Here is a 27,908-nt window from a genome sequence, read left to right on the forward strand (position 1 = left end):
AATTTACTGCTCATATGATATTAAGTGCCTATTGTCTCCATACTCAACTGCTCCAAAATTTTAAAAGCTGCTTCAACTGCCACAAGTTGATGGCAGCTTCACCAGTTAAAATGAGGTGCATTTGAGCATCAGTAGTGCTACTTGCCTGAGATTACAATAAATAGTCGTCTGTGGGAACGACTACTAATCTAGTGGCATGGAAGATATGCTTGAGTAACTCGAAAGTATTATAACGCATAACACAGTGGTGTCACCTGTTTTAACAGAAGACATTCAATGAAAGTTACTTCTGTCTTGAAGGAGGTCCCAGTGTTGCCAAACACTAGCCTCTCAGCAGAGGCAACTTCACTTGTATATCGTCTTTATGTGGTTGCTTCGATCGAAGAAACAATGGGGACACAGTTACCAGCATCACTGTCGATATTACTTTGTTTAGCAGATGCTCGGTGGCGCTCTACTTTCTGTAAAGACCACGCTAAGCAATACCAGACCGCTCTTGCGCCTGCCCTAACCCCCCCTCCCCTCCAGTTCCATCCGAAACGCAACTTAAGAGCAGTTAAAGATGGTACTAACCAGCTTCGTACTGGAAGACCAGCGAAAATTTATCGCCAGTGCTAAAAGTGCTGCCACCACCCTTGGGACCCTAGACTGAGGGATCCACCCAAAGAAGGGAATCCAACCCCTCCCGGTGCCTTAACCAAATAATGTATTTCTAGAGCATCACACGCGTAATGCGAAGACGTGGGATCGTTTCCCACATGCGGCAAGTTGTTTTTTCATCCACTTTCATTTCCATTAATTTATCATTTCTTTAACTGAATTTCTAAGTTCAAGTAATTTCCCTGGTTTTGTCCTTTGTGTCTGGTTGTTAGCTTCTTATGCTTGGAAACAACCTCTGGTGGTTGTTGTCTTAGAGTAGATAAATTGCAGGGGTTGTTTTTTTTTCCACAAAGCCTGTAACCAAGAAAGCGAATCGGCAACGTCATTGCAAAGAGTTAAGGGTGCGCTTTGTTTCGTCCTAGTTGCCATGTCTTCAGGAACGACTCAAACACATACTATTGACACTATGTGAGTGACTCCAATCCACGCTGGGTAAAGCGCGCTCGAAACCAAGACAAGTGCACGTTCAATGTGGGGTGCGGAGTTTACGCTGGCGCTGTAATTGGTCCCATCTTCTTCGATCACACTCTGACTGGACAGCGCTACGTGGACGAAATCCTCGAAGGAGTGGTGCATGAGTTTCTCAGCGAAGTCCGGCTGTCACGTTTTCCCTTTCTGTGGTATGAGCAAGATGGCGCGCCCGCACGCAGCAGCAGCCGAGCTCGAATCTGGCTGGACGAGCCTTTTTATAGGCAATGTAGTGGAAGGCAGTCGTCTGTAAATTGGCCGTCTAGGTCACCTGACCTCTCTCCACTCAGTTTATTTCTTTGGGCTTATGCGAAAGATCGTGTTTACGTGATCGAGAAGACGTCAGATGAGCTCAAGGCAAGGGTAACAAATATCTGCCGTAGAATTCAAGCGTCTGTCATCAAGAGAGTCACTGATGATGTAATCAAGGCTCCTCATTACTGCGTAGCTGCAAAGGAGACCTATTCGAACACGTCCTCTAGGCGGCAGCTCGTGCCCAACGGCGCTTAAGAATGCACAGATAATAAGAGCACAGTGACAAATCAAAATTTTCTTCTTTTGTCTTCCTCTTTTTCATTTTTTGTACAGACGCCCCGATTGCCAATTCTGCACATTTAGAAGTGGTAGATTTGCTTTCTTGAACGCCTCGGTTTTGCCTTTCCTCTAGATGTGAGTCGTTTCCCTATCTGTTTATTTCGCTCTTTTTTTTTGCCACTGACCTGTTTGGGAGCACGTATGCGGTCTGAAGAAAAACAAAACCGCCAATTTAATTGTCTTTAGTCCGAAGCGAGCTTCTGGGGCAAAATATAGCTTCGCGCGCGCTCTTTCAATACGGTAGCCGCCGTGGTTGCTCACTGGCTATAGTGTTGGGCTGCTGAGCAGGAGGTCGCGGGGTCGAATCCCGGCCACGGCGGCAGCATTTTGATGGGCGCGAGAAACACCCGTGTACTTAAATTTAGGTGTACGTTAAGGAACTCCAGGTGCTCGAAATTTCCGGAGTCCTCCACTACGGCGTGCCTCATAATAAGCAAGTGTCTTTGGCACATAAAACCCCGTAATTTAATTTTCTTTATATGGCGTGAGCAGATCCGGGATTTGGAAATATTTTACACCAATTCCATTGCGTTTTGTCGTGGTCAGCGCGGCGCTTCAGCAGCGTTACCAGGGTGCTTTTGTTATCAATGTGATCAGTCAGCCTTGAGAGACAGTTAAAAAGTGTGACGCAGAAATTAGACGAAGAAATCGCTTCGAAGCGAGAAAAGCTGCTGTTGGTGCTCCTTCCGTACCACTATCACAGGTGATGCGCCGTCTCTTCGGGCTTGCGACAGGCAATGCAGTTGCTTTCTGTCTGCTTATTTGAGGGCGCTGCTTCATGATGCGGGTGACCCCCAGCGCAGTCACGTGGTATTTTTGATATTTCGTGGGGAGTACGTGCTAGTATAAAGAAAAGATTTGAACGCTAGTAGCAGGTCGCTGAATATACAGCAGGTGTATACAATTTTGAGGCGCCTACAAATGCTTCCTGCGCTTTGGTAGTTACGGCCAAACATCTCGAGTTAGATAATGAAATACAATTGCCTCATTATATCTCAGTAACGATAAAATGTCTGGCCACTACTTCGTTGTATACTTGAAACAATATGCACTACGGTTCCATCTGGTAACCCAAGTGCTTTTTTTTAATTTTGGTGCATGATAGTTTGGACAACCTGTATTAGCAACAAATACTATGCGGACGCGTGTGGCTGCAGGCGTTTGCGTAATAAAAGTTGAGACGAAGAAATCAAGTAGTTTTGTGGAAGAAGAAAGCGGGTTCTCGTTTCTTTTGTGGTGCTTCGTTGAAAATGTAGGTTATCTGACGTTCTTAAAATGCATTGCGTCTTTGACTTTCCCTGTCAGAATGCGCCCTCCATCGCTCACTCATACGCAAAGATATGGCTATGGACATATTTGCCATAGGCTTCAAGATCCGATGTGGTGCGAATATAAATATAGAATTGTAAGGACTTTTTTGCAGAGGTAGAGCAGCGTTTATCGTGGTGAAACTATGAAAGCAGGCCAAAATACAATTTAATTCGATATGGAGAGTATTTATAGGCTGCTCTAATTCTGAAGTAAAAATGAATCTGCAACGTGAGATCATTAGTTCCCTTCGAAGCTACTTCTCAATTTTATTATTTAATGAAGACAAACAGGTGCGTTTAGTATATCTAGTACCTCAATGCACCTGGTTCGGAGTAAATCGATAAATGGTTGGTTCTTTATTAAATCATTCCAATTTATTCAATTCGGCTTTAGAAGTGCAATTGCCAAGAATGCACACCTGTAAAAGAAGGAAAATGTTTTAATATGTGATTTGAATGAAACTGCTCAATATAGCTCACCAGCATGTATATCATAAGCCTTTATAAACAATGTATATGAGAGGATACATAAGATTGCAAAAAAGGCTTAAAGGGGTCTAGAAGTATAAAAATAAAAGAGATGGACTCTTTGTATTTGCCAGTATATGACACAGTTCTCCAGGCAACTCGCTATTTTTCGAGCTAATACTTGCGGTAAATAAACCACGCGAAAACGTGGGAATGGGGCGTTTTCTCTACCATTATCACAAGATCACTTTATGCGTCAGAATTTTATTTAATGTTTTGAAGGAAAGTGCGTAGCCGCATGCACATTCGCTTCACTTCTGAAAGACGCAAATGCGCTAAAGATCTGAATCATAACGTTTTCAAATTAAGATTTATTCCTTTCACGGCAATGTAAATTGATTAAGTACAAAGGTTAAAAAGCAGAAAATAAAATGTATTGACTGCTGTTTGGCGCAGGTGTGCAAAAAATATATTCCGTTATGCATTTTCAAATTTATTGGCAGATTAGGCAACAAGTTTTGGGCAGAAGCCTATTCAGAATTTTTTTTAATCTTCTCCGTGAGCAAACCTTGAGTGGTACAGCTCTCATTTTATGCTGTTGCTGTTACGTTGAAAAATGCGTTTTTAATATCGCACGCTATTGTGCTTAAGTGCAGTTCCGTATAACTGCTAAATATGGTACCGTCGCTTGGTACCCTTACGATGGACCGTGCATCGTTGATTACTGTTTGTTAAATACATTTAAATTTTATTTTACGTATCTCTACTTCATTCTGAGAAATGTGCCCTTTGAACTGATGCATTGATTCCTTTTGCTTTGATGTACTGTCTTTAATTATTACCCATAGGCTGAATGTATGTAACCACGTTGGGACGCTTGCAAAAGAAATGGGCGCGTTAGGCAAGCGCACTCCGAACTTGATAGTTAGGCAGTCGACGTAGTTCGCATGCAAAAACTTCGGAGAGTAGTTTAACGGCGACTTTTGGCGACTGCTCCCGGCAACACAACATGCCATCCAAAGAGTCTTATAATGCCTCTGCATTAGTTATCGGATTTCGCGTGTTTTCTGAACTTGGCACTGCAAAGCTGCTGCAGTTCCTTGTCGACGATGAAGAACTTATGAACTTGACACGCGACGACCTGTTGAGACTGCTATCAGAGGTACGGCACTGCATAAATTGTTCTGCAATATTCCAACTGTAGTAATTAAATACAGCTCGGAGGAAGGCGGATAGCTTGATCATTCAAAACATTCACAATTATATATTAAATCTAACAGTCGCTGAACAACGTTTATCACATCCTAGTGCTACTTAAAAGAGATCGGGCAACGATTTCTCCCGTTTGTGTGAAACTAGAGCACGAATGTACGAACATGTCGTGTGAACTGAGTCTTGAGAGAGTGAAAGTGCAAAGAGGACGGAAATAAACGTCAATTTGCCGGAAGCCAACGCTGGCATGAGCGCCTACTCACCAACTCCTAGGTTGGAACCCGCAGAGCGCGCTCCTTCATCACGCACGGAAAGCAGGTTGGGGTCCTTAGGTTGTCTTATAGCGCGCTATACCGACAACGTCGGTCTAGAGCGCTTCCAACTGGAGCATGTGCCCCATGCTCCTTGCTTGGTATTTGCATCGGGCTAATGTGAACGACTGCACAAAAGTGCCATTCGAAGGTGGCCGTGTGAAAACCCAATTAGAACTTAACCGCGACTGCATGGCATGTTTATTGGTGAATGACCAGAAACTCACCGAGCATTCGCTATTGTATGGATAGTAGGGGATTTCACGATGGGTGCTCCGTAATGAAGTGAATGAGCAGCGTTACGTAACGTGCGCTATGATAGTTTATGCGCATTATTCCTCCCGTATACTAACAGTATTCTCGTACGCGCAAAGAACATACTCGTTACACATGAAGTGAATGAGAAATGAACTAGTATTGAAAAAGCAAGGTTGTATGAATTTGTACGAGATTCACAATCGACCAGAGCATCCTTGAGTGTTATAATGTGCACTGAGACTGTACAGATAGCGTGGACATAGTGATCGGGAACTTTAGGAGAACACAGGAACCCAAGAGAGACTCGAGACGATCGAAATCGGAACGCCATCGCTAAGAAGGAGAAAGCCACTGCTCTCTACGCTTGCGGCCGCCTCTCGGTGCATGGAAGTCAGTTCAACGAATTCTGCAATCACTACTCGCGAAGCAGAGGGAAAGGCACTGACCCTCACATTTTTACACATAGACACCACCGGCGTCTTCCGTGCCGAGGCAGAGGGAGCGAGTACACAGGTCTTAACCGTCCCATTCACCGAAGTCAGACAGCACTGGCGAGCCCTGAGAGACATCAGGGCGTCGCACGCGCCTTGAGGAAGGAAGACAGAATGCGTAAGCAAAGGCTAACGTATTTTTTCCGTTGAGATCTCTGAGGCATTCTTCAACAGTTCCGGGTAGCCCGGCGTATTTCAAACGTCGGGGCTTTTGCCGTGGCTTTGGCGGTGTCACAAAAATTGATCATCGCATAGGCCAGTCCTAACAGGCTGCCCAGCGGGATACAGCTCCCCATAGACAGCGAAGAGCACCTGTTCTTTGTAGACTCCACTGGTGGTCGTACCCGCATACGGTTGACCCGCAGCAGCCCACCGGTATGCGGTGCACAAACTTTTCCGAAGGGTCTTTCGCTCCAAGGGGAAAAACGCCTCTGCAAACCTTGTGAAGCTGAACTGCAGTCTCTGGTTCATGACGCCGGTGCCAGTTGGAAGCACACCAATAACTCAGCAGCTCAGCTGGCAAACGCGTGAGATAGAGAGACGAAACTTTCCACTGGTTTGAGCTGCAAGCTCGGGCCAGGCCCCAATGCGCATAGAGGTCTGCCAGTCCATGTCGCCAAATTACATCACTAATTTGAACTAGGTTGGTAATGTCACGCTAGGCTGAAATTAAATTGTCAGGCTAGTCTACCAAAATAAAGCGTAAGCACTAAAATCTCACTCATAAATTGTTCGTACTTAAACATTTTGTTACCGAAAATTGTAAAACAAAAGCAAAAGTTCAAAAACTGAGTCGCGAAACAAAAAAAAGACACAGAGTTTATACTCATCTAACTGTACTCTTGCGTTAAAGGGTTTGTTGGGCCATTTGATTTAACCTCTGAGGCACGCCTTGTCGTACGCACCTCGATATAATTTTTCTACAAGACGAGGCTCCAGCAGGAGAAGGTCATTTTTAGAGAACATTTATAGCATGTCATGCAGAGCGTTGAGGGCAGCGACCAGTTTATATTAGAACTCAAACATGCAAGGTAGCGTGACAATTCAGGAACAGAATACAGTGCACGAGCACCCTTCCTCAATAGCGCTGTACGCATTCACGCGACTGGTTCACTTTAGACATCCATAGAGAACGGGGTGCTCGCTCTTTTCCATCTCCTGCTAGATACATCAAAACTAGCGTGCCGCGCTCACGGGCATCTTCAGACCTACGTAATCAGTTTATTCCTGTGATCTGGGTACTGGCTCGAAGTCGTTTTCTACCTCTATGTCACGAAAAGCACATCCACTCTTCTCGGGGCGAAAAATTACGTTTCCCTGTGCCACCCGACACCTCGCTGCTTTGAATGTCAAACCTGGTTGGCGTAGGCGATTTCGCCCTGGATCTCCGTGTTCAAAGTGACACGTTCCTGCTATATAATCGTAGTAGATTTTGAATGTGCGTAGCAATACACTTTGCCTCATTTGAAGATTCCTGCGTGTCACTAAAGCCTTCATTGATATAGAGCTATCACTGGCTCGTCCACGAGCCAGCGAAAGACCCTCAAGTGATGCCTACTAGCTTTACGAGCGCTTCCGCTTGATCGGTTGGCTTACCTACAAATTCCCGTATGTCGCATTTCCTCAGAAGTGGCTCTCTATTGCGGAAACACCCAGCTTTTCTCGAACCTGAGTCCTCGGAGCGCTGACTTGCATTCCAAAGACGCAGAATATCCTGCCGATACGACTTACGCGCGATCAGCTGATTGGTCTCCGTTTCCCTGCTGCCGTGCAACTCCTCTCTTCAAAGCCCCGATTATTCAGAGCTGAATCTTCGCTTAGATCATCACCCTAGATGTTTGATACTCAAGAGTCGTCATTTCCCTCGGGGCACAATACGCAAGTGCTAATCTCTAGCCTCATTCGGCTTCCTGATGTTGGAGCCACAAAAGTCTAAGTAGACGTACCTACCCGATTAGTTTCGGGCAATGTCTAGCGCTTGCTGCACTTGCACCGCATCATATTGAACCCTCTTCACGATTAGCCGGGCGTCTGTCTCCATATCACGGTGTGAATTATTATCTACACCTTGAGCTATCGCAGAAGTGCTGCGGCTCTCGGAATGCGGCACATCTGAAGGAACGCCTGCAATTTGTAAACAATCCAACTTCTGTATTCGCGGCGTTGTCATTTCGCTCTAATGGTACGGCCTCACTTGCGGAAATAAGCACGCGCAAAGCCGTGCGCTTAAAGACGCGTGCCGCCAAAGGCGCTTTCATGGCAAGAATTTTTTAGAATAACAGCTTGGGCTTGTTGGTTTTAGATCCTGGTGTTAACAGAGCAAACCGCAGATGGGACACGAGACGAGCAAACACCACGAGCACTGCCAAAATGAGCGCGCCACCTTGCGCGCGATCATTTCCGCAAGTGAGGACGTACCTGCTTTCTTTTTTTTTTATTGCGATAAGGCTTGGCCTTAAGTCATAATTCTTGGACTGTATATGTGTATTATATGTGTGCTGTGAGGCCTGTGTTGTGTATGAATTGGAGCATTGTTTTGTGGAATCTGTTGTCATGTATCCAGCGGTCATAGCTGGTTGTCACACTGTAGCGGAGGCCGGCTTCCAGTAGGAGACGCGAGCGTTCCGATTGTAAACCCGTACATGTCCATATTAGGTGGTATGCATCTGATTCCACCACAGGAACGGAGCAGTATGGACACGTAGCACCCAGTGGTAAATGCGACCAGTTCCACCTTGAGACAACAGCCGGTGTAAGGGCCACCCCGGCCCGAAGCCTCCTAAGCACAACTTCCTCCGCCCTAGTAAGGTGAAGGGGGAGGGAGCAGACACACGGTGGGATAAGAGCGCGTGTGTCCTGCCGGAGAACATTTTTACGGGCTCGCAGCGAGTTACGGGGTTGGGGTGGGAGGGGAATAGGTGGAGGATCAGGATTAGGAGGGCAGTGTGCCTGCTGGTCAGCAGCAATGTTGTCAGGGTTCGCTGAATGGCCTTGAATCCAGTGTACCTTGACGCAAGTAGATGTCTTACTATTCATAGTGTGTATTGTCTCGCAGATTTCCATCGCCTTATCAACCTTCTTGAGTTCCTGGATAGCCGCTAAAGAATCAGTGAAGATATCTAGTTGCCTGATGGTAGGCAGCTTAGATGTCGCATCTTGCACAGCGTCGTGGATGGCTTGAAGTTCCATTACTAGAGCGCTGGCTTCTGTAGATAAATAGCGCTGGTGGCCGCTGATGAAATTATGCGTTGTACTCAGGAATGATGTCCTTCCGCCGTCTGGGAGAATGGCAGCATCCGTATAGACTTGGCAGGTGTTAACGCATGATGCATCGACGATGTTGTGTTCGTCGATAATACCTGTTGTATCGCGGCGGCGTAACCTCGTTGGCTTATTAGTTGTGATGCTGGTGAATTCCCAGGGAGGCATTGGATAGGGCTGATTGTCAATCCGAGAGCCGCGGTGAAAATGAGCATGCAACGCAGCGACAGCCGGAATAATTTGCTTTTTTATTTCACGTGCTTTTTCACGTTGCAAAATGAGCTCTGCAATTGTGTTGAGCTGGGCATGTTCCTGTAACCACAGTTTCCCGAAGTACCGCCTTTGCAGCGTTCTCATTTACGATTCGTCTATTCAGCTCTGACGAGGACGCGCTTGCTTTGACAGAGCGCAGCGTTTCTGACTCGTGCTTGCCGCTTGGAACTGTTCGTGCTGGAACTACTACTGGTTTTGCAGCGAGCTCGTTTGGGTATAACATGGAGGCGTTCTCAAACTTCGCCTGCCACGCGTCTGGCTCATGCTGGGTGCTTGAATCCACCGTCAAACGTACGGCTTCCGCGGAGAAGGTAGTTCGGCTTAAATGTGTGGGCGCTACCAATCTTAGTACGCAGCGCTTCTGATTTAGCTGATTTACCGTCGTCTCCTGACCTAATGGCGTTTCAGCGAGCTCAAGTGTTTGGAGGAACAGTAATCGCGAATTTACAAGGTTTTGTCCGTTCAAGATCACCGAGCTTTTCTTTACAGCGCAACTCGTGTCTTAGTTCTTTAATACCTTTGTGGAGTCCTTCTACTTGCTCACGAATTCCTTGTTTCCTGAGTCACTCTCTTAGAATCACCCTCACACAGTATTTGTTCGTGGCATAATCAATTTCACTTCTTAAAATGATTATACGAATAGCGGGAGCCGTCTTATCTGCCGCTGCATCTATATCAAGCTCCCAACACAATTAATTGCAGCAGCGCGACCTTTCGGAACTTTCCCAATGTGAAGGCATATTTTTTTGGGGCGTTGCTCGCATGTCTTTCCAGTACAGGTTGCCTTGTTGTTCAAACGCACCGCTGGAAAGATTTCTAATTGGCATATCATGTGCACATTTTTCTCTTTCACTTTTAGGCTAGAGCGCCTCTACCTGTATTCTTGGTCTCCCCCGAGTTGTCTCACGGCATTTCTAAAACTCGACATCATGCGCTTCCCACGCTGTCATAGCTTTCATCAACTCTGTTCTTTTCGCAAGCTCCAGCAGTCCTTGTTTAAGCAACTGCTTCAAATTCATGAGTGATTTAACTGCTGCTTTCTCGCCTGGACAGACAAGTGCCTTGACGCTCCCACAATCTAGGTGACAACTGCAGCTTTTACATGCTTTGTTACCTACGCTGAAGAAAGCGGGGTAAAACTCAGCAGCAAAATCCTGGCATTCACCAAACCTCGCAGTCAAGAATGCAGCGTAGGCAATCACGCCGCAGTGTTGAGCAGACTACGAGTGGATGTCGTTTACTATATATGTACTCGACCGGTGCGTGTCGCTGACTTCTGTTTGCAGCGGCTCACGAGGTGAGGTAGAAGTGCGAGATGATTAACGCAATGAGTAACAAAAACTTCTCAATACATCGTTACGGAGTGGCCAGTTCTGCAAGCTCCATGGTGGAGAGAGGTGCTGAAGGAAGAAGTCCGTCTACGGAGAAGTCCTTTGTAGAGCTTTCAGAAGCTCCTCACTCAGATGAAGTAGAGAGCGAACACACTCCACGTTTGCGGCCGTTTCTAGGTACACAGCAGTCAGTTCAATGGATTTTCCCAGCGCCACTCACGCAGTAGATGTAAAGGCACTCACGCTCACACACGCGCACACGGACACCGCCGGCGTCTTCCACGCCGTGGAGAAGAACGAGGGAATGTGCACATGAAGGTTAACCGTCTCCTCGGTGAAGGTTTACGCACTCGTGCGTCTGCGCAGGCATCAGCACGTTGCGCGTTCCGTAGGGAAGAATGGAATAATGCGTTAAGAAAGCCTAATGGCTTTTTGGCGTTGCGGCCTCCTACGCGTTTGTTGTGTATGCGGCGGGATGGTAATAGTTCATTTACTGGCGCAAATGTATTTTCGTGCATGAAAGCTTCTGGCCACCCCCATCGCAATCAGTTTGTCTGGAATCTCACGGTGATGTTCATTTATCTCGGTTTTACTCTTGTATCTAAATCACAATATATAGACCCGTGAACGCAGAACAACACATTAAAATAAGGCGAAAAAAAACAATGAACATGCTTCCTGACCTTTCTGTTGCCACATTTTACGCCGTCGACTGCACCAATCAGCATGTTGTCCCATTGTTTGCTTATAAAGCACTTCACGATGCACCCTTGCGTCGAGTAAGTCTGCAAAAAACAAATGTGCCGAAATCACCTAACATGTTATGTAGAATTATCACCAACATGTTTAAATAAATGCACTGTCGTGCCGAAGCCTAGCTTAAGACAGAAACGAACGGTTTACTACGTGCGATATCACCGTCAGGTTAACACTGCACTAAATATTTCTTCTGCATATCGCATACTCACAGGTGATCGCAGAGATCGCTATCGAGACCAGTGATCTTGGGTATTTTACAGCAGCATTGGGGAGGCTCAATCTACCGTAGCGTCGTAGGGCAAAGCAAAGGAATATCATACAACACAAAAAGAATATCACACTTTGCTTTTAGCATGTGTGTAAGCCTGCAACTGAAAAAGTGCGAGTTATTTCCTTCATTTTAGCTCGCGAAGCTTGAAATCGGCCTTATCCTCCATTTTGGTGCCGTCGACCAGAACGGCTACAAATGAGTAAGACGCCTACCGATATCTGGCCAGCGGTCTACGCTTGACGAGCGAAACATAATCGAATAAGTGGTTGTCAGCGGCGATGTCTGTTATCGTTACGGCGCGCTTCACAGTGGGGTCAAGCAGGGCGAAAGTGATTACTGGTAACCAGATGTATACGCGAGCAGGTTGGCCCTGAGCAAGCACTGGGAGAGGATAAGGACGTGATTCGCGCCCATTAATGAGCAATTATCTGCCAGTTAATGCCAATCAGTTCTGCCATCAAATGCTGATAGATGCGCGACCGCTGCTGTGTCCTGATCACCACGCCCTGTTCGCACTGTGGCCATTGTGGAAACGCGTTTCTGAGACCATGACCAGTTGACCATTGTAGGAACCTTTTTCTGAACACGTGCTTACATGACCAATGTCTGCAAGCCCAAAGTACCTCATTTGCAGCTTTCTTCGACATAGGGTCGGTAATTACTACGGTCCCACGTTATCGCTTTTCGCAAAAAGGGCCCTCAATTAAGAGCGGGTACGGGGCGACACAACATAGGTCAATCACCGTGTCCCCTTAGCTTTCAGGTGCTGCCTGTTTATTAGTATTTTATTGGGCCCATTGTGTTGGGCTCTGCCGAATTTTGTGCGTTACGACTGCTATGCAGTTGTGACTCCCTCCCTTTTTTACGTTGTTTTTAGGCAGAGGGGGCAAACATTTTAAACTGAGGTAAATAAAGGGGCCGTAGAAGAAGCCGAATGTTAAATAGCTGACGGAACATTCACACGACAATCTTCGTTCAAGGTTCGTGTTTGGTGTACCGCCGGACCATACTAAAAACCATTCGGTCGCAATTGTGCTGAAAATGTCTGGGGTCGGGCACCGACGTCGGGAAACTTCGCCCCGTTGCCCTGGCCAAGCTTTCTGGACTCAACTAGCCGCGCTATGCACCACCGTCTTTGCCGATTTAGGATCACCCCTGTTGTTTGATTTCCACCTTGTATTTCAATTTGTAACGTCTTGTCAAACGTTGTATATACAAATTGTCTCCAAGTTTTATCTATGTCTGCTTCCATCCACCTGAATCCTTGACCGAACCTATCGTCGCTATCCGTAGCGGCATTATTCCTTACTTGAGTAGACCGACTCTGGGGGTGCGTCTCGGAAGCCCAAGTGGAGTAGTGCTGCAAACCTCGGGATTAAAGAAGAACACATTCCTTTGCTGCACTTTACTATGTGCATAGCTAATTTTAATGGCATTTGAACACCGGAACCGGCAAGAGCGAATAGAAATACTATATGCGGTGCACACAATAAAAATGTTATGAATGCATGTCAAAACAGTTTCTTCAGACCCGAAAAAACGAGCTCATTTGTCGCTGTTTAGCCAGTGCCACAGAGCATTGCTTTTAGGGTCTTCATGCACACGACAGCCAACCGTGCGACACCTTTAAACAAACGTGTAAGTGAATCTATCGCAAGTTAGCATGTTCCAACCAAAGCAATCACCTACAATGTCGACAGCTGCCACACGCCGAGCTGCGTGCTGTCGTGAGCCCTGGACTGGCCAGCGACATGTATCATTGGGGGTCACGTGTGCCATGCGCTTTCGCATTCGGGGTGTGCTGACCGCAGAAGTATATAGGAAAATAGCTCTATTTCGAATGCCTACATTATTGACTCCTTTTTCATGAAGATAGAACGGTAACTTACCATGTCTGCTTTAATGTAGCTACTGTACTGCCCGTAAACTTTTTCACAATATGTTTGACGACTTGAGACGGAACCAGGGAGTTTGGAAGAATATATCTTGGTTCGTAGGCTGTTCTTCACAAGAAGACACCGGTATTCTGGTCGGCTGTGAGGGATATAATTTCACTCTAGTAAAGTAAAGAAGGAACGCAACACGTTTTTGAAATGCAAAAATTCTTACTTGTAAAAATTCATAACTTCTCGCTGGCAGCACTTAGAAAACCTGTACATGTTCGGCTTTATAAATTTATAACTCATCATGAAGCCAAGATTCCAATCACAGTCTTTTGACCCAATATGTCCACGCGGCCAATTGTAAGCACCGTCCCCGTCGTGGGCACAGCCAAGACTGAAAGTAGGGAAATGAACATTAGAGCATTGGCAACTTCTGTGCAATAGGTACATACAGAAAAAAAAAAACACAGCGCATGTCGTAATGAAATTGTCGAATTGAATTTACGCCACACTTTCTTTTTATTTAGTTAGTCAATTTGGTTTCTGGCATCTTCTATAGAAAGAAAGTTATAATTCCTGCAGAAATTTTACTTTAACCTCAACTGAAGATGCGTCGCCCAATATAATCAATAGCTCAAAGAGGAGATAATAGTTTACATATAGTTATTGGCTATATTAAGCGGTACTAGCAAAAAGGTGAGAACACGCGATTTGTTCTGTGTAGAACATTGTTGAACGAGATACATTTTTCAAATTTAGCCGTGGCAGTTAGGCGTGCCGGAGTGGTGACGAGAACAACAACTTGCTATTAGAGTAGAGGCATCGTAAATCTATGAACGCCCTTTAGGCACCTGCAAATAATTTGGCCAACATGAATTATATACACTTTACTCTCAGAATACGCTTACAACCGATTAACGATGCTTACGGTTCATTCTTCTAAAGCAATAGTCACAGCTGGTGGGCATTAGCGAATGTGAGCAGGTTCTGGTTCCGGAAAGGAAGAGCAGACTTATGAGAATTCTACAAACAAGCCTTCTGTGCTTGTGCGTTTTACTTCGATCTGTTTTGGGTTGGATAAAAAACCGGTTGCGCAGTCGAGCTCTGGGAGCGGCAAATACTGGGATCCATACAAGGCCAGCATAGCAGAGCGCATATCGTCGTGAGGCCGCGCGATTGTGTACGCGATGGCACAACGGGTACGGAGTTAAAGCAGGTGGGAGTCGAGGAGGATGGCGCATTTGAACCGTTGCGCTATAATGACTGTCAGATGCCACCTGGGCAAACTATCCTTCTGGAGGCGGCCGGAACGGTGGAAGTGACAGGATGAGCGGCGTAACGCCCGTGGCCAGTGGGCCGCTCGGCGGAAAGCACGCTTTCGCGGGTGACTATTGTAGGAAGACGTTATGGCGGCCGATGAGCCGTGCCGTAGTTACGGCTCATATGAGAGCGCGTTGTTTTAAGATCGTGACAAACCACGCGATAAGCGAGGAGTCATGATGGCACATGATGCTGACAGGGATGGTGACGCTACAGAAGCTACTCGTGTCCCTGCGTAATCAGCTAACATTTTTGATCTCGTCTTTACTACGAATCCTTTATTAGCCTCACCGCTTACAGTATTGCCAGGACAAAGTGACTATTCAGTCGTTCACTTCAATATTTAGTCTAAGTCACCGTGCGGTCTTAAGCATTCTAACGTTGCTCTTGAATATAGCAGGGCACAGTTTCGAGCAATCGACAATCACCTTGAATGTTTCATCAATTCACACTTCGCATCATTTTGGGTCCGATCTGTTTGTGTAAACTGGTCACATTTAGTGCTAAAGTTACTGATATGACTGCATTTATTTATATGTGCATTCCTGTTTGGCGCATTTCACTGTTATATAAGAAAGCACCAGAGTTTTACATATTTTTCAATCTCTTACTAAAAAGGAAAACAAGCATCTAGCACAGTTTCTGTAAATCTCATTTGATCACAAATTGGGCCGCTGAGCTCTCACTTGCCTGTGAACTTGCATGCGCTCTGCGTAACGCGATGCCATTTTTCTTTGGCAATACTTAAAAAAGCTGCCTAAAAGTGGCGTGCTGCAAGAACTTGAATCACACATTCTACTTATCGTTTACTGACTACCTGGTCACGATTCCTGAGTTGGCATCTTGGGCTGATGAATGAGATTCCTTTGGACGGCTCCCGAATTTCAAAACGCATCCAGGATGTTCAATTTCTTCTTCTGCTGTAACCGACAGCTTACATTACTGTTCTTGAAGAGTATAAAAGTAAATTAATGAGTAAGTTTCTCTCAAAGATTCACCCAGTCGCTACGAAGTGGCAATCACTCGTGGATGAGTGGAGGACTGCAAAGCTGGTACCAGTTCACACGGTGGGTGACATTCATTGTGTCACTAACTGCGCAGGCTAACTTTTTAACATTCATTCCCTGGAAACTTCTTGGGCAAAGAATTGTGAGTTAATTACGTTTTCTTTAACTTCACTTCTTTTGCATCAACGCGTGTTCTGTAAAAATTATTTCTGAGGAACCCAGCTGGTAATGCTAACCAACGACTTGTTTTCAATGCGATAGCTAATATATAGACACTAGAATAGTATTTCCAATGTCGTGGTCGTGCTGCATATGATGTGGATGATTCTGAAAGCGTGCGTCAGTGAGCCAAGCATTGTGGCTATATCTCGAAAGCGCAGGGATGGAATGCGAGAAGGAATCAAGCCGCCATCGATCGCTCGCAGGCACTCGGGAGGCCAGAAATTAGGGGATTTTACTTGGCACAACCACGATTTGATTTTGAGTCATGCCGTAGTGGGGAGTTCAGAAGTTTGTACCACCTGGGGTTCTTTATTGTGCACCTTTTTTAAGTGCAAGGGTGTCTACGTATTTCACATCCACTGAAATGCTCCACTGAAATTCAATCCCGTGACTTCGTGGTTAGCAGCCCAACATCATAGGCACTGAGCAACAAAGGGGAATTACCGGGGAGGTCAGGGGGCCCGTTGTACTCTGGCCCCGCCTGCGTATGGCGCGGCTGAGCGCGGACGTGCGGGTCCTACCTTAAAGTAGTGTGCGATGGGCACAGAGTCTAGCCGCTCCGAGACCTGATAGCTTCGTGTATGCTGTGTTTCCGATGCTTAGCTCACGTTGAAGCGAGAGTCAGCAAGAAGGCAGCGCGATGAAGAAAAAGAAAAAGTGGCAGCAGCGGCGAGCATATTGCTGGCTGTTGCTGCCAGTCTTTCTCCCGCCAGTGTTATGACAGCGAGTGTCCGCGGTCATCAGTGGAATGTGTTCATGCATGCCTGCACGCACGCGTCCTAATGCTTAATATATTACTTACTAATCGAATGTTTACTAATCGAATTACGGCCGATAACAGTAAGTTTGTATAGCTGTCTAATCACTTGATTCTTCATTCAATGCTTCGCCTTTCGGCTCAAAATGCAAGTATGCCTCAAGCCGCTGCTCGATGGCTAACCGCATTTTTATTAACTTTGCTTAAGCCTTTGACCCTGTTCCTCAGCAGCTTTGGTTTCTAAACTTAGCAAGCTTAACGTAGATGTAGGTGTGCTGAACTGAATTGAGCGTGTTTTTCTTTTTACCAAATCACTCATGGTGCGTTACGTCTAATGAACGTGACTCTCAAACTTCGCCTTTGGAATCAGGCGTCTCCTAAGGCTAAATGGTCCGTCTTTTACTTTTAGTCATCTATAATAATGGTCTACTGGCTTCACTTACATTATGTATGCGAGTTTTTGCAGACGACTTGGTTGCATAGAGTAAAAATTTCTTGCTGCCGATGCTTCAACCCCCTTGAATTTAACCTAAGTTTATCTTTATCTAGTTCACAACGTGGTAAATAAGCCTAATGTTGAAAATTCTAGAATAATTAGTATAATGTGGCATGCTGATATTTGTGCAAATACTACTTCAATGGATCGACTTTAGCGTCGCTTTACTGTAAAGAATAAATCTCGCTGTTTACATTACTGACAACGCTATATAGAATGCACACGTTGACCGTGTCATTAAAAAAGTCGTAGTGTGGCCAGAGTGGCGGACCGTCCAATGCCATAGCAACTTACCATGCAGCGATATCAAGTAAGTGTAGTAGTTTTATCGGCCGTATAAAACTTTCAAACATAGGCGTATTACCTAAATTTACGAGCATGGAGCCACGCGCGCACAAGTTGACATGAACAGATCACACACGATTATCGCAGACACTCGCTTTCGAAACGCTGGCGTGAAGAATCGTGGCAGCATCAGCGAGCGAAGTGACCTTCGTGCTGCTTTTGACTATAGCGCAAACTTAGCATCGAGAACACAAAGCACGTAGAAGGATACGAGCCGTCAATGCACTTAGACACTGCCCCTAATGCAGATCGCTCTCAAGATACGGCAGCACAAACGTGCAGGCCCCCACATATGCAGTTGCAGCCAGAATAGGAAGCAGCCCCTCCGCCCGCTCCCACTGGTGCTTTGGGCGTGAAGGAGGGCGGCGCGCTTCGTCCCCGCTCTCCTCCCTGTCGCGCAAGAGAGATTTAGCCGCGATAGTCGGCTCTCCTCGCACGCTTTCACTACCACGAACAGATAAGGGAGCGCGGCGACGGTGTCATCGCCCTTGGAGGACTTTTTACGAAACGTCAGGGTAACAGTGATAGCAGAAATGCGCTTGGAGTGTCAATATAATTGATATCGCAAATAAAAAGGTAACAACACTCGCATTGATACGACGAGATTTCTCACTTGCGCCAACCTTCTTAAGTTTACCTTATCTTACAGCCAAGCTGTTACGATCTAGCTGGTCGGAATTTTTCTTAGCGCATCCTCACGAAAAAGAAAAGGCTTAGTTGATTGAGCACTGATAGAAGTGACTGACCAGCTCGTGCCCTGAGCACCAGCTTCAACTGGTGCACGACGGCCAGCGAGAGACTCCGTCATGCTATACTGAGGACCCGGCCACCTGGAGAAAGTCATCATTGTCTGCTCTTGAAATAGAGCTTGTTTCTCTCACGCTCTCAGCAGCACCGGACGTTTTTCTACAATTGAAGTACAAAGTCCTGCAGCGCAACAGAGGGTTCGATAAAAAATTTTATTCGCATCGGACATGTCCATAATATGTGATTTATGTCAGCCTTTCCCAACACTACGGGGCAAAGGCGGACATGATCCACATAATATGGGCAAGTTCTAGATAGGGATAGACAATTCTGGGAGACTGTAATGACCAACTCGACGGAAGATGATCAAATCGAAATCGTCCGCATGACCCTGGACACCGCTGAACTCCAAGGAGCATCAGCCAGGTGAAAAGGGAGGAGCAAGCCGAATAGACAGGAAGGCTCTTGGCCCGTCTGGACTCTTATTGCGGGTGACAATAAACGTTATTTCTCTCTCTCTCTCTCTCTCTCTTATTGACATCGGACATTAAGGAGGCCTTGGACATCATCCCTCATCACACTATTCTGGAGGAAGTGGAAGCGGTAAACTGCGGAAAAGGAATTTTTTTCGGCTTGCTCGTTGCTCAGTGACCGCACGGCCACAATTGAATTGGGCTCCACGATGTCCGGCACCTGCAGCTGTCCCTACACAGGTACCCCTCAGGGAGCTATACTTTCTCCACTGCCATTTATTGTGGGGATGAAAAAGCTAGCCCAGGAGTTAGATAAACACCCTAATTTCGGTTGTGCGATATGTGCCGATAACGTCACACGCTACGCTCATCAGGGGTCTTATGGCGACAAGCAGGAAACTCTTCAAAAGGCTATATAGACGCAGTCTTGCAATACGCGAGGGCGATGGGCGTGGTGCGCGCAACCGAAAAGTCGGAATTCGTTCAGGTGCGTGCGAAATACGCAAGAAAGGAGGACGGGGTGCCAATCACTCTGGCAATCGAAGGGGCGACGATTCAAGAAGTGGAGACACTCATAATGTTGGGGATGTGGATACAGCAGAGCGTTGGAACATCCCACAGCCTTCAAAAACTAAAGGGGGTCACGGGAAACGTTGATACAGACAGTGGCAAGAAGCAGAGATGGCCTAGCTCAGGGAGCAACCATCAGCCTGGTCCACGCATTCGTAATTCGCCGCATCACATACGCCTTTCTGTATCAGGCTTTGACAAACCGAGAGATCACACCGGCAAACAAAAATAACAAGAAAAGCCTTCAAAGCCGCTTTAATCTTGCCGAGAGAGATTGCAGGGACTGTGTCTCCACAATACTTTTGACGAGTGCGCAGGCACGACATTATAGGTTTAGAAATAATGACCTTGTTCTTCAACTCAGGGCAGGGAAGTATTGGCGATGTTGGCTTTCCCTTGAGACCACAGTGAACGGCTAAGAGGGAACGGCACAGAGATACCACAAAGTTCGATCTCGCATTACGGTCCACATTATTCTCCAAAACATGCACCTGAAGTACCATCCTGGTCCGTGGTTTGCCATCCCTCAAGTTCCCACGCAAATCACTAGCCATCGTGAAAGAACTCAACAACAAAGGCTTCACAGTAAAGTTTCAATCGATTCCTTCCCACATTGGTATCTCAGGAAACGAAAAAGCTGATACGCTTGCATACGCAGCACTCTATCATGCTCCCAAAATCAAGGCTCCAAAGAGTAATCAAGTGCAACAATCTGACATTCGAAATCACTTTGCGTCGCTTTGGGTTCCACCGCATATGCCCTGCGTAACCAAGATATTGCACCGAGAGGAAGCCACTCTTCTATATCGAATAAGGACAGGATCTGCTAATAGACCGGCCTGGTTATTTAAAACGGGGCGAATCAATTCTCCGAACTGTACGGCATGCAACGAGACAGGAGACATTGAGCACTTTTTGTGGTCCTGCCAGCAATTCCAAGATGAAAGAGACACTCTCCTGAAAAATCTACAAAACAAGGACCTTCCACATGCGCGCTTGCAGCACCTTATATTTCCCGAGGCATCCGTTATAGCCCGCAAAGAAACTTCATGTCTCCTCATCGAATTCTTAAGAGAGACTGGTTTGATGGACATATGGTGAAACCCTTCAGCGGTATTGTGCGAGACGCTCGGGTGGAGCAATTGCTGGTCTTGTTCGCCAGGCTAAACCCGCCTGTTGCTACAATTCACCACCACCACCACCACCATCCTGGTCGACGCAGAACAAAGGTAAAGACTCTTCACAAACGTTTTGTCATGGGACCAGGATTGTACTATACAGATGCTAGTCGAACAAGCGTAAACACCTTCGCCATAGTCTGTACGTGTCAGAACCACATAATAACGGCATCCTTCAAAACCACCTCAGCATGCATTGCAGAGGCTGCAGCCATCGCCTTGGTAATAAAGGAAGCCAAGCTCCAAACCGATTCGGCTGTCATATTATTCGACTCATAAGAGCCTTGCCACCGGTTCTTAAATGCAACGTTACCCCAATCAATAATCAAAATTTTAGGCAATTTAATAGAAGGGCACCATACTATCATATGATGTCATCCACATGGAGGACGGGCAGGAAACGCAAGGACAGACGCAAGGCTCGAGGAATAAACGTCCGAGCAATGGCATGGCCCAGCGACGATCTTTCTTCGAATTCTCGTGACTTCCTCGTACAGCAAAGACAGCTGCGGAGACATTCTGGACACGCTTACACCAGTTTAGACAGCGAACAGAAGACGGAATGCTTCCGAAAGATATAAACATCTGCAGCCACATGAACACACCATGACATAGATGCATGACGAAATTGATATCAAGCCCTGTTTTGACGTAATAGTTCTGCGGAAACCCGCAAGGTGGAATGAAGTAATTAATAACGGGAAAATCAGACATATACCCAATCGTAGCAAATGCTACGAAGGAAACCCATGCGGATTCCACGAAAGGAAATCCTCGCGGTAGAAGAAAAAAAAATTACCGACGATTACGTTACTTCCTAATGCGAAATTTGAGCGCAGCAAATAAGGTGTTTCACCTTTTGGATAGATTGAGGCAAAGAAATCGAGCAACACATGTATGCGCTATCACATAATTTTTTTTTATTTTTCACACGTATTCCTTTAACAAAGACTCCACTAACAGTTCTTGACAGTCATGAAGGAAGCTTTGTGGTCGGAGAAATAGACTGATATATGTTCGACTTGGTACACCAATGCTTGATTCTCAAAGACGAGATCTATACAAGTGCCTCGCGAGGTTGTCACAGCCGTGGGGGAAGCAGAGGCTAAGCGCCGCCGCCGAGAAGACCCTGCCGTTCGCGCCGCCGAAGCGGAGGCTCATCGCCGCCGTCGAGAGCAACCAGCAGTAAGCGAGGCTGAAGCAGAAGCTCATCGCCGCCGCCGAGAAGACCCTGCAGTTCGCGCCGCCGAAGCGGAGGCTCTTCGCCGCCGTCGAGAGCAACCAGCAGTAAGCGGAAGCGGAGGGGGGCGGCGTGTACACCCAGCGGCAAACGATGGGGGCAGAAGCGCGCGCAGCAAGCGGACAACACGATAAAGGGAGGAGGGAAGAGATAGCAGCGACTGACTGATGCCGCTGACGGCGATAGTGAGTCAACCCCAGCTATCCGCCACACAAGAACAGGGGGGGGGGACCCTTTCCTCCTCTTTCTGCATGGCGGCGACGGTGTTCTATGCAGTCACGTTATCTTGACTCTCTAGCGGCGTCAGCGGCATCCAGCGGTATCAGTCGGTCGCTGCTAGCGCTGGGGGGATGAAAGGGGGGCGGAGCTGGTTACGAGGCCGACGCCGACGACGACGCCGACGACGACGCGAAACCCAGGAACGGACGCCAAAGAGCTGCGCTCTAAAATTTGTCCTGGTCCAGGACTCGAACCCGGGACCAATGCCTTTCCGAAACAGCTGCCCTACCATCTGAGCAAACTAGGCGGCTAGCAGATGGCAGGGCGAAGTCGAATTTGCCAACAACTCGAAGCAACGGCAACAGTTTGACGTAATAGTTCTGCGGAAACCCGTAAGGTCGAGAGAAGTAATTAATAAAGGGAACATCATACATCCACCCTTCTGACATCCACCCAGTGGATGTCTGATTTTCGCTTTATTAAGCCTTGTTTTGATTACAAGAGTGGGAACATAAGCGGTGCTGCAGTGAATTCCAACGAGGCAGCCACATAAGTACGCGTACTTATGGTTCAAAATCTGCTGGGCAAATTCAAGGAGGTGGCACACATTCTTGCGGTAAAAACCACAGGGAGACTAGCGTTATACCATACTGAAGAAGGTAAAGTTGCGCTTAGAAGAGATTGGGTACATGGCAATAGCTGTTGTTTGTGACGGTAACTTACGAAACATGAAGGCAATGAAGATGTTTCTGCCACAGCCAATGCTTCGTTAATTTTGCCCTAATCCCGCAGACCCTTATAGACCGGTATTTTACGTGGCAGATGCTGTGAATCTCTTTAAGTGGATAACAAATAATTGGCTTACCCAGAAAAATGCAGGCACTTGGTTTTTCTACCCACGATTCGAGCTTTTAAACAATGATGTTCGTCCGGTATTCTAAATGACTGGCTCATTTAGGAATTTGAGAGATTTACACAAAGAGGAGTCATCTCTGCTGCTAAAGTCTGGGTATGGCTTGACGTCAAAAGCACTTAATCCAAGCAACTTGGAACGACAGAATGTTAAGCTGGTATTGCAGGTTTTTAATCGGCATGTAGCCGCGGCCCTGGCAGCTCGCAGTGGTGAAGCCAATTTCCAGCATGCGCCAGCAACAGCCGATTTCATCAAAATCCGTCTTCGCTGGTGGAGTATTGTCAACGAAAATACACCAAATAAAGGCTTCCATCATCGTAATGTTTACGAAGAAACCATGGCATACCATGCAGGCGACCCGAAAGTAGCTTTTCTAAATGCTTTCATTACATGGATCGAGGTCTGGGAATTTTATGGGCGCGACAATGGAGTCCTTGCGAAGGAGACATTGAGTGCCCTAAGGCTCTCTGCTCAACCCTTGTTAGAATTGGTAAAGTACCGCATAAGATAGCTTCACTTCTAGTACGTCCTACTAGGGAAAGCCCCAACAGATTCTCTCGAGAGTCGTCTTGCACAGTACCGGCAGATGGCTAATGGGCAGTACCACATATCTGTTCGACAACTCTGTGAAACAGAGGGCAAGATTCCCTTTCAAAATGCCCTCACAAGGATGAGCCCTGATGACATCAGGGGCATCGACGAAACAGTGTCAGAGATGTAGGCACCTCCTTTAGCGTTCATGTTAGCATCGATTACCTTGACGCGCTCAGAGCACGAATGCTAGTTATTGGTTATGTAGGCGAGTATTGTGCGTATGCTACAATGAAATGTGAAAGTTGCCGAGGGCACATGGTTGTTACTGGAAATGAGACCGAAATGAATGAAGACACCCATTCCTTAATCGCACAACTGGACCGAGGTGGCCTCAAATTTCCCTCTGCCCTTGTGATTACGGTAGTCATGTGCACGGAAGCTTTAGTTACAAACCTTGTGACACAAAGTGCCTGCACACAGTTCCTCCATTGGCCCAACCAAAGAAGTGTCGTTCGGCAACTGACTCTAGGCTCTCTGTCCATGCTTGAGGACATAGATACCTGTGAAAATGGGCACCCCTACTAGCTCCTTGTCGCACTTGTTGCAAACTGTGCAGCAAACATAATGCTGAAAAACTTGTGCAAACAAAGGTGTCATCATCTAGATATTAGAAAAGAACGAAGGGAAAAATACCGGAAAGCTCAAATCTTTCTCGAAAAGTAATTTTTCATACCTTCTACTCAGCACATTTAAATGTGTTAAATTGCACTGCGGGTATTTCATGGCAGTCTTCTGATGTGATTTATTCTGCCAACATCAGCCTGTTCCAGTTGTTTGTGTCGTGCCTATTTTATAGCCTTATTTTAAACGGCAGTTCATCGTTTTGCAATTTGAAATTGTATTGTTTTCGGCATCTCAATGCGATATGTTTCTTGTTTTCTCATTGAACTAAACCTCAAACAGTTCTTGCTGTAGTTGGCTAATGAATTATTTGTGATAAGTTGTGCCTATGTGTGCATTTCTTGTGCAGAGTGCATGCAGATATATCGTGCGATTTCGTTTGTGGGTTAGGGTTTCTTGTGGATGCCACTCCCTGTAGCAATGCAATAAGTGGTTCTTTGCATCACTAATTTATCTTAGTATAGTCCAAAATTTGCCATCCAGTGCGTTGAATGGACATTGGTTTTCTCGCACGTTGTTAAATCTGAAATGCAATGTGTTTTGTTTCATGCCTTTGAAGTGCAGCATTTTTCAATCTGACAAACGAGTGAAATATTATTTTTCTCTAACCCACAATTAAAGTGGCAGTACGGTTTTCATGCTCTAACTTTAGACATGGCTTTGGCATTGCAGTGTGGTGTGTTCTGCTTACTGTCGTTATACTGAGGCTCCTAGAGCGTATATTAATAAACAAATGGCTATTTTCGGGTAATGTTGCTGTGCGCGCCTCTTATCAGTGCAATGACTTCTTTTGGCTATCAGTTATGATTGTATAGTACACAGTATAAAGGCAAAATTTGTCCATATTACAGTGCGATATCGTTTCCTGTCATCCATTTCAGCCACGAACATTGCGTAGTGGTAAATATTTTTACAGACAGCGTCTGCTGTGATCAATAAATACATATAATTCCCTTCGTTGTATTAATTATTAAAATTACCCTGACAAATTGTGCGAACCTGGCGGTTGAGGAACCTGTATGTGACATGAGTTCTCGCGATGCGAGCGCGCAGCAAGCGCTCACGGCCCACCCAGCCGGCACGTAGTGACGTCGTCGACGTCACATCACGTGGCGCGCAGGCCTGAAAGCTGTTCCAACAGTAATGCTGCTACTGTCGGCACACCGCGTCACACGGTGGTTCACAGCATGTATCTACATTGAAGGAGCATGGCAGATAACAAAAGAGACACGAGGAAGTAATTTGGACCACACCGCGTAGAATGTGCAAAATGCTCTCTGGAGCTCCCGGGTAACTGCCCCGTTAGCCTCTTGACAGCTGTAATTATCTGTGACCCCCCGCAAGCGCCTACCTTTCTACCAGCGTACAAGTCCAGAGGCAAGCCAGATATAATGAAAGAGAGAAGAAGGATAAAGGCAGAAAATGGGTAGAGACGACGCTGTCGCGAAACGAGGGAATAACAGCCTTGCCACACTTCGCTTGAAGTTACCACGCAAATAGAAGGAGAGTGGGCAGGGGATATCGAAAAGCTGACGCGAGAAGGCAAAGTAACGCTGGATAAACTGAAGTACAAGGTATAATATGGTGCTTTTCTTTTATTTCTGAAAAATAAAACCATGCAAATATGCCTATCAGGCAGCTTACGCAGGGCGTGCCCAAGCAGAGCCACATTAATTAAACCGCACCGCAGGGTCTGTGCGACACAACGGAAGCGGTCGCACGTAAAATAAAGGCTTCTGTGCCCACCGCGATAGCTTCGCGGCTATGGCATTGCTCGAGGTCACGGATCTGACCGAGCAATCCGCATTTTGACAGGGGTGAAATAAAAAAACGCTCTCGCACTTCGATTTAGGTATACGTTAAAGAACCACATGGTGCCAAAATTAATCTGAAGTGCGCTACTATGGCTTGTTTCATGATCCAATTGTGATTTTCGCACGTACAGCCCCATAATCCAATTCAAGTTTATTGCTTCTGTCACGGTGCACTGTGGCATGTGGGGCAATGATAATGCTCAGCTCACTGGGATTTTACGAAATATGGCGCACAACAACACATCAAGCAAGCACCTCTTCCTTTGTGTTTTGTCTACGCAGACTACGCAGGCAAACAGCAGTGGTACACGCAAGGTGACTTTCAACATCAACTCACCACTCTTGTGTCGACTAAACGTTGTAGAAATTAAGCATTCGCCGTCAACATCACCGCTAATTGTCGTCAACCACAGCAAACAGCACAGAAAGATTCACTTAAATTGGTTTCCACAGTGCGTGGGATCTACATTACTTTTTAGTTTTACCAACTTCATCTCGCCAAGAATAAACCAATAATTAAAAGCCGCTGTACCTTTTGTTCAATTAAAAAGTATGACACTTCATTCGTACCATTAACCAGCCTGTAATGAAACCACCTGCCGTCCTCCGTTGTCTAAACCACACAGTCTTCATTTTTCAGATCATCGCTACATGAACACTTGTTATAGCCTGGGTTTTGAACTAAACCTCAACCGGTAGGCATGCTGGAAGCGGAATCCCCACCAAAACTGAACGCCAACACGAACCGATGTTCTTAGAACATTCCTGAACCTACCGAACATCAACAGCCACAATTAATAAAGGCTTCCGCGTCATCAGAAAATGGATCCAGCATAAAGGGTGCAAATGCTTGCTCAGTCCATCCCGATTATTTGAAATAATTACGTTTATTTAGCCGTAACCGACAACATTGTTACGCCTCCTGAGTTGCGTTCTTTGCGAAAAAGGGGTATGCGATAGATATGTGCTAATAACGACAAACCTACGGCCACCTTGGCGTAGACGCTTCTATTTCGGAGCTTGGCGGCACCAATTTCTTTGTGCAGTCGAAACGCTGCTCCACGGTAACCACAGGAGTGTTGTGTCTCTTGATGCTCTGAATTAGCTCATTGCTGTTGCCCCTTTTGGGTATGCTAATAAATACCGAGACGGATGCTTTCAACCTTGATTTATGATAATTCTAATTCCGCTCTTTTATCCGTTTGGATACGGTTGCCAGTAATAGAAATGCATGCGTCCCTCTATATATACCAAACCTAGATAACATGAGCCCAGCCATTCCTTGGCACATACTTAAGCCTCGCCTTCAATGTGTTAACCACGCTTTCCTGGTGTCTTGTTCCACGCCAAAGCAGTGCCTTTTTATGTCGTTTTGCGAAGCATCAAAACAATCCCATTACCTGTTTTACAGTCGAGAGGTGGCACTCTTCGACTTACGTATGTAACTCACGTATGGCAAAGCGGACATTGCTATGTCACGAAACAAGGTGTCGGTAACAAAGTTTAGGTGGTATTCAAGTAGGTATGAAATAATGGCCTGGATCATGTTATCTAGGCTTTGTAAAAATGGGGCAACGCGTGCATTTCACATACAGGGAAGCAGACAGAAAGGCATAAAAGTGCAGAATATTACTGTTCCAAATAAGTATATCATATCATCAGTCTTCATCTTTATTGAACGACCCACGTTGATAAAAATGAACATGCACAACCCAGGACCTACGAAGAGTGACTCGTCATACCGGCCCTGCGAAAGTGGATGGCCAGCGAAGCTTATAGAAAACCACTCAAATGCAGTCGATGGGGTTTTGAAATGTCTTATTGTTCTGCTTAGTCTTAGCA

At 46.2% G+C, this 27,908-nt stretch overlaps 1 protein-coding gene across 1 annotated transcript in view; it reads right to left on the bottom strand.

The window, feature by feature from the left end:
- Nucleotides 1–3,253: 3,253 nt before the first annotated feature.
- LOC142579896 (venom metalloproteinase BumaMPs1-like) overlaps nt 3,254–27,908 on the bottom strand; it is a 158,085-nt gene continuing 133,430 nt past the window's right edge. The window contains exons 11-14 of the mRNA XM_075690568.1: nt 13,777–13,944; nt 13,557–13,701; nt 11,321–11,422; nt 3,254–3,451 (exon numbers count right to left, since the gene is read on the bottom strand). Of these exons, the coding sequence (XP_075546683.1) occupies nt 3,398–3,451; nt 11,321–11,422; nt 13,557–13,701; nt 13,777–13,944 (469 nt within the window). The 3' untranslated portion in view covers nt 3,254–3,397. The remainder of the gene's footprint in view (nt 3,452–11,320; nt 11,423–13,556; nt 13,702–13,776; nt 13,945–27,908) is intronic.

This window comes from Dermacentor variabilis, chromosome 4 (assembly GCF_050947875.1).
Source record: "Dermacentor variabilis isolate Ectoservices chromosome 4, ASM5094787v1, whole genome shotgun sequence".
Lineage (NCBI taxonomy): Eukaryota > Metazoa > Arthropoda > Arachnida > Ixodida > Ixodidae > Dermacentor > Dermacentor variabilis.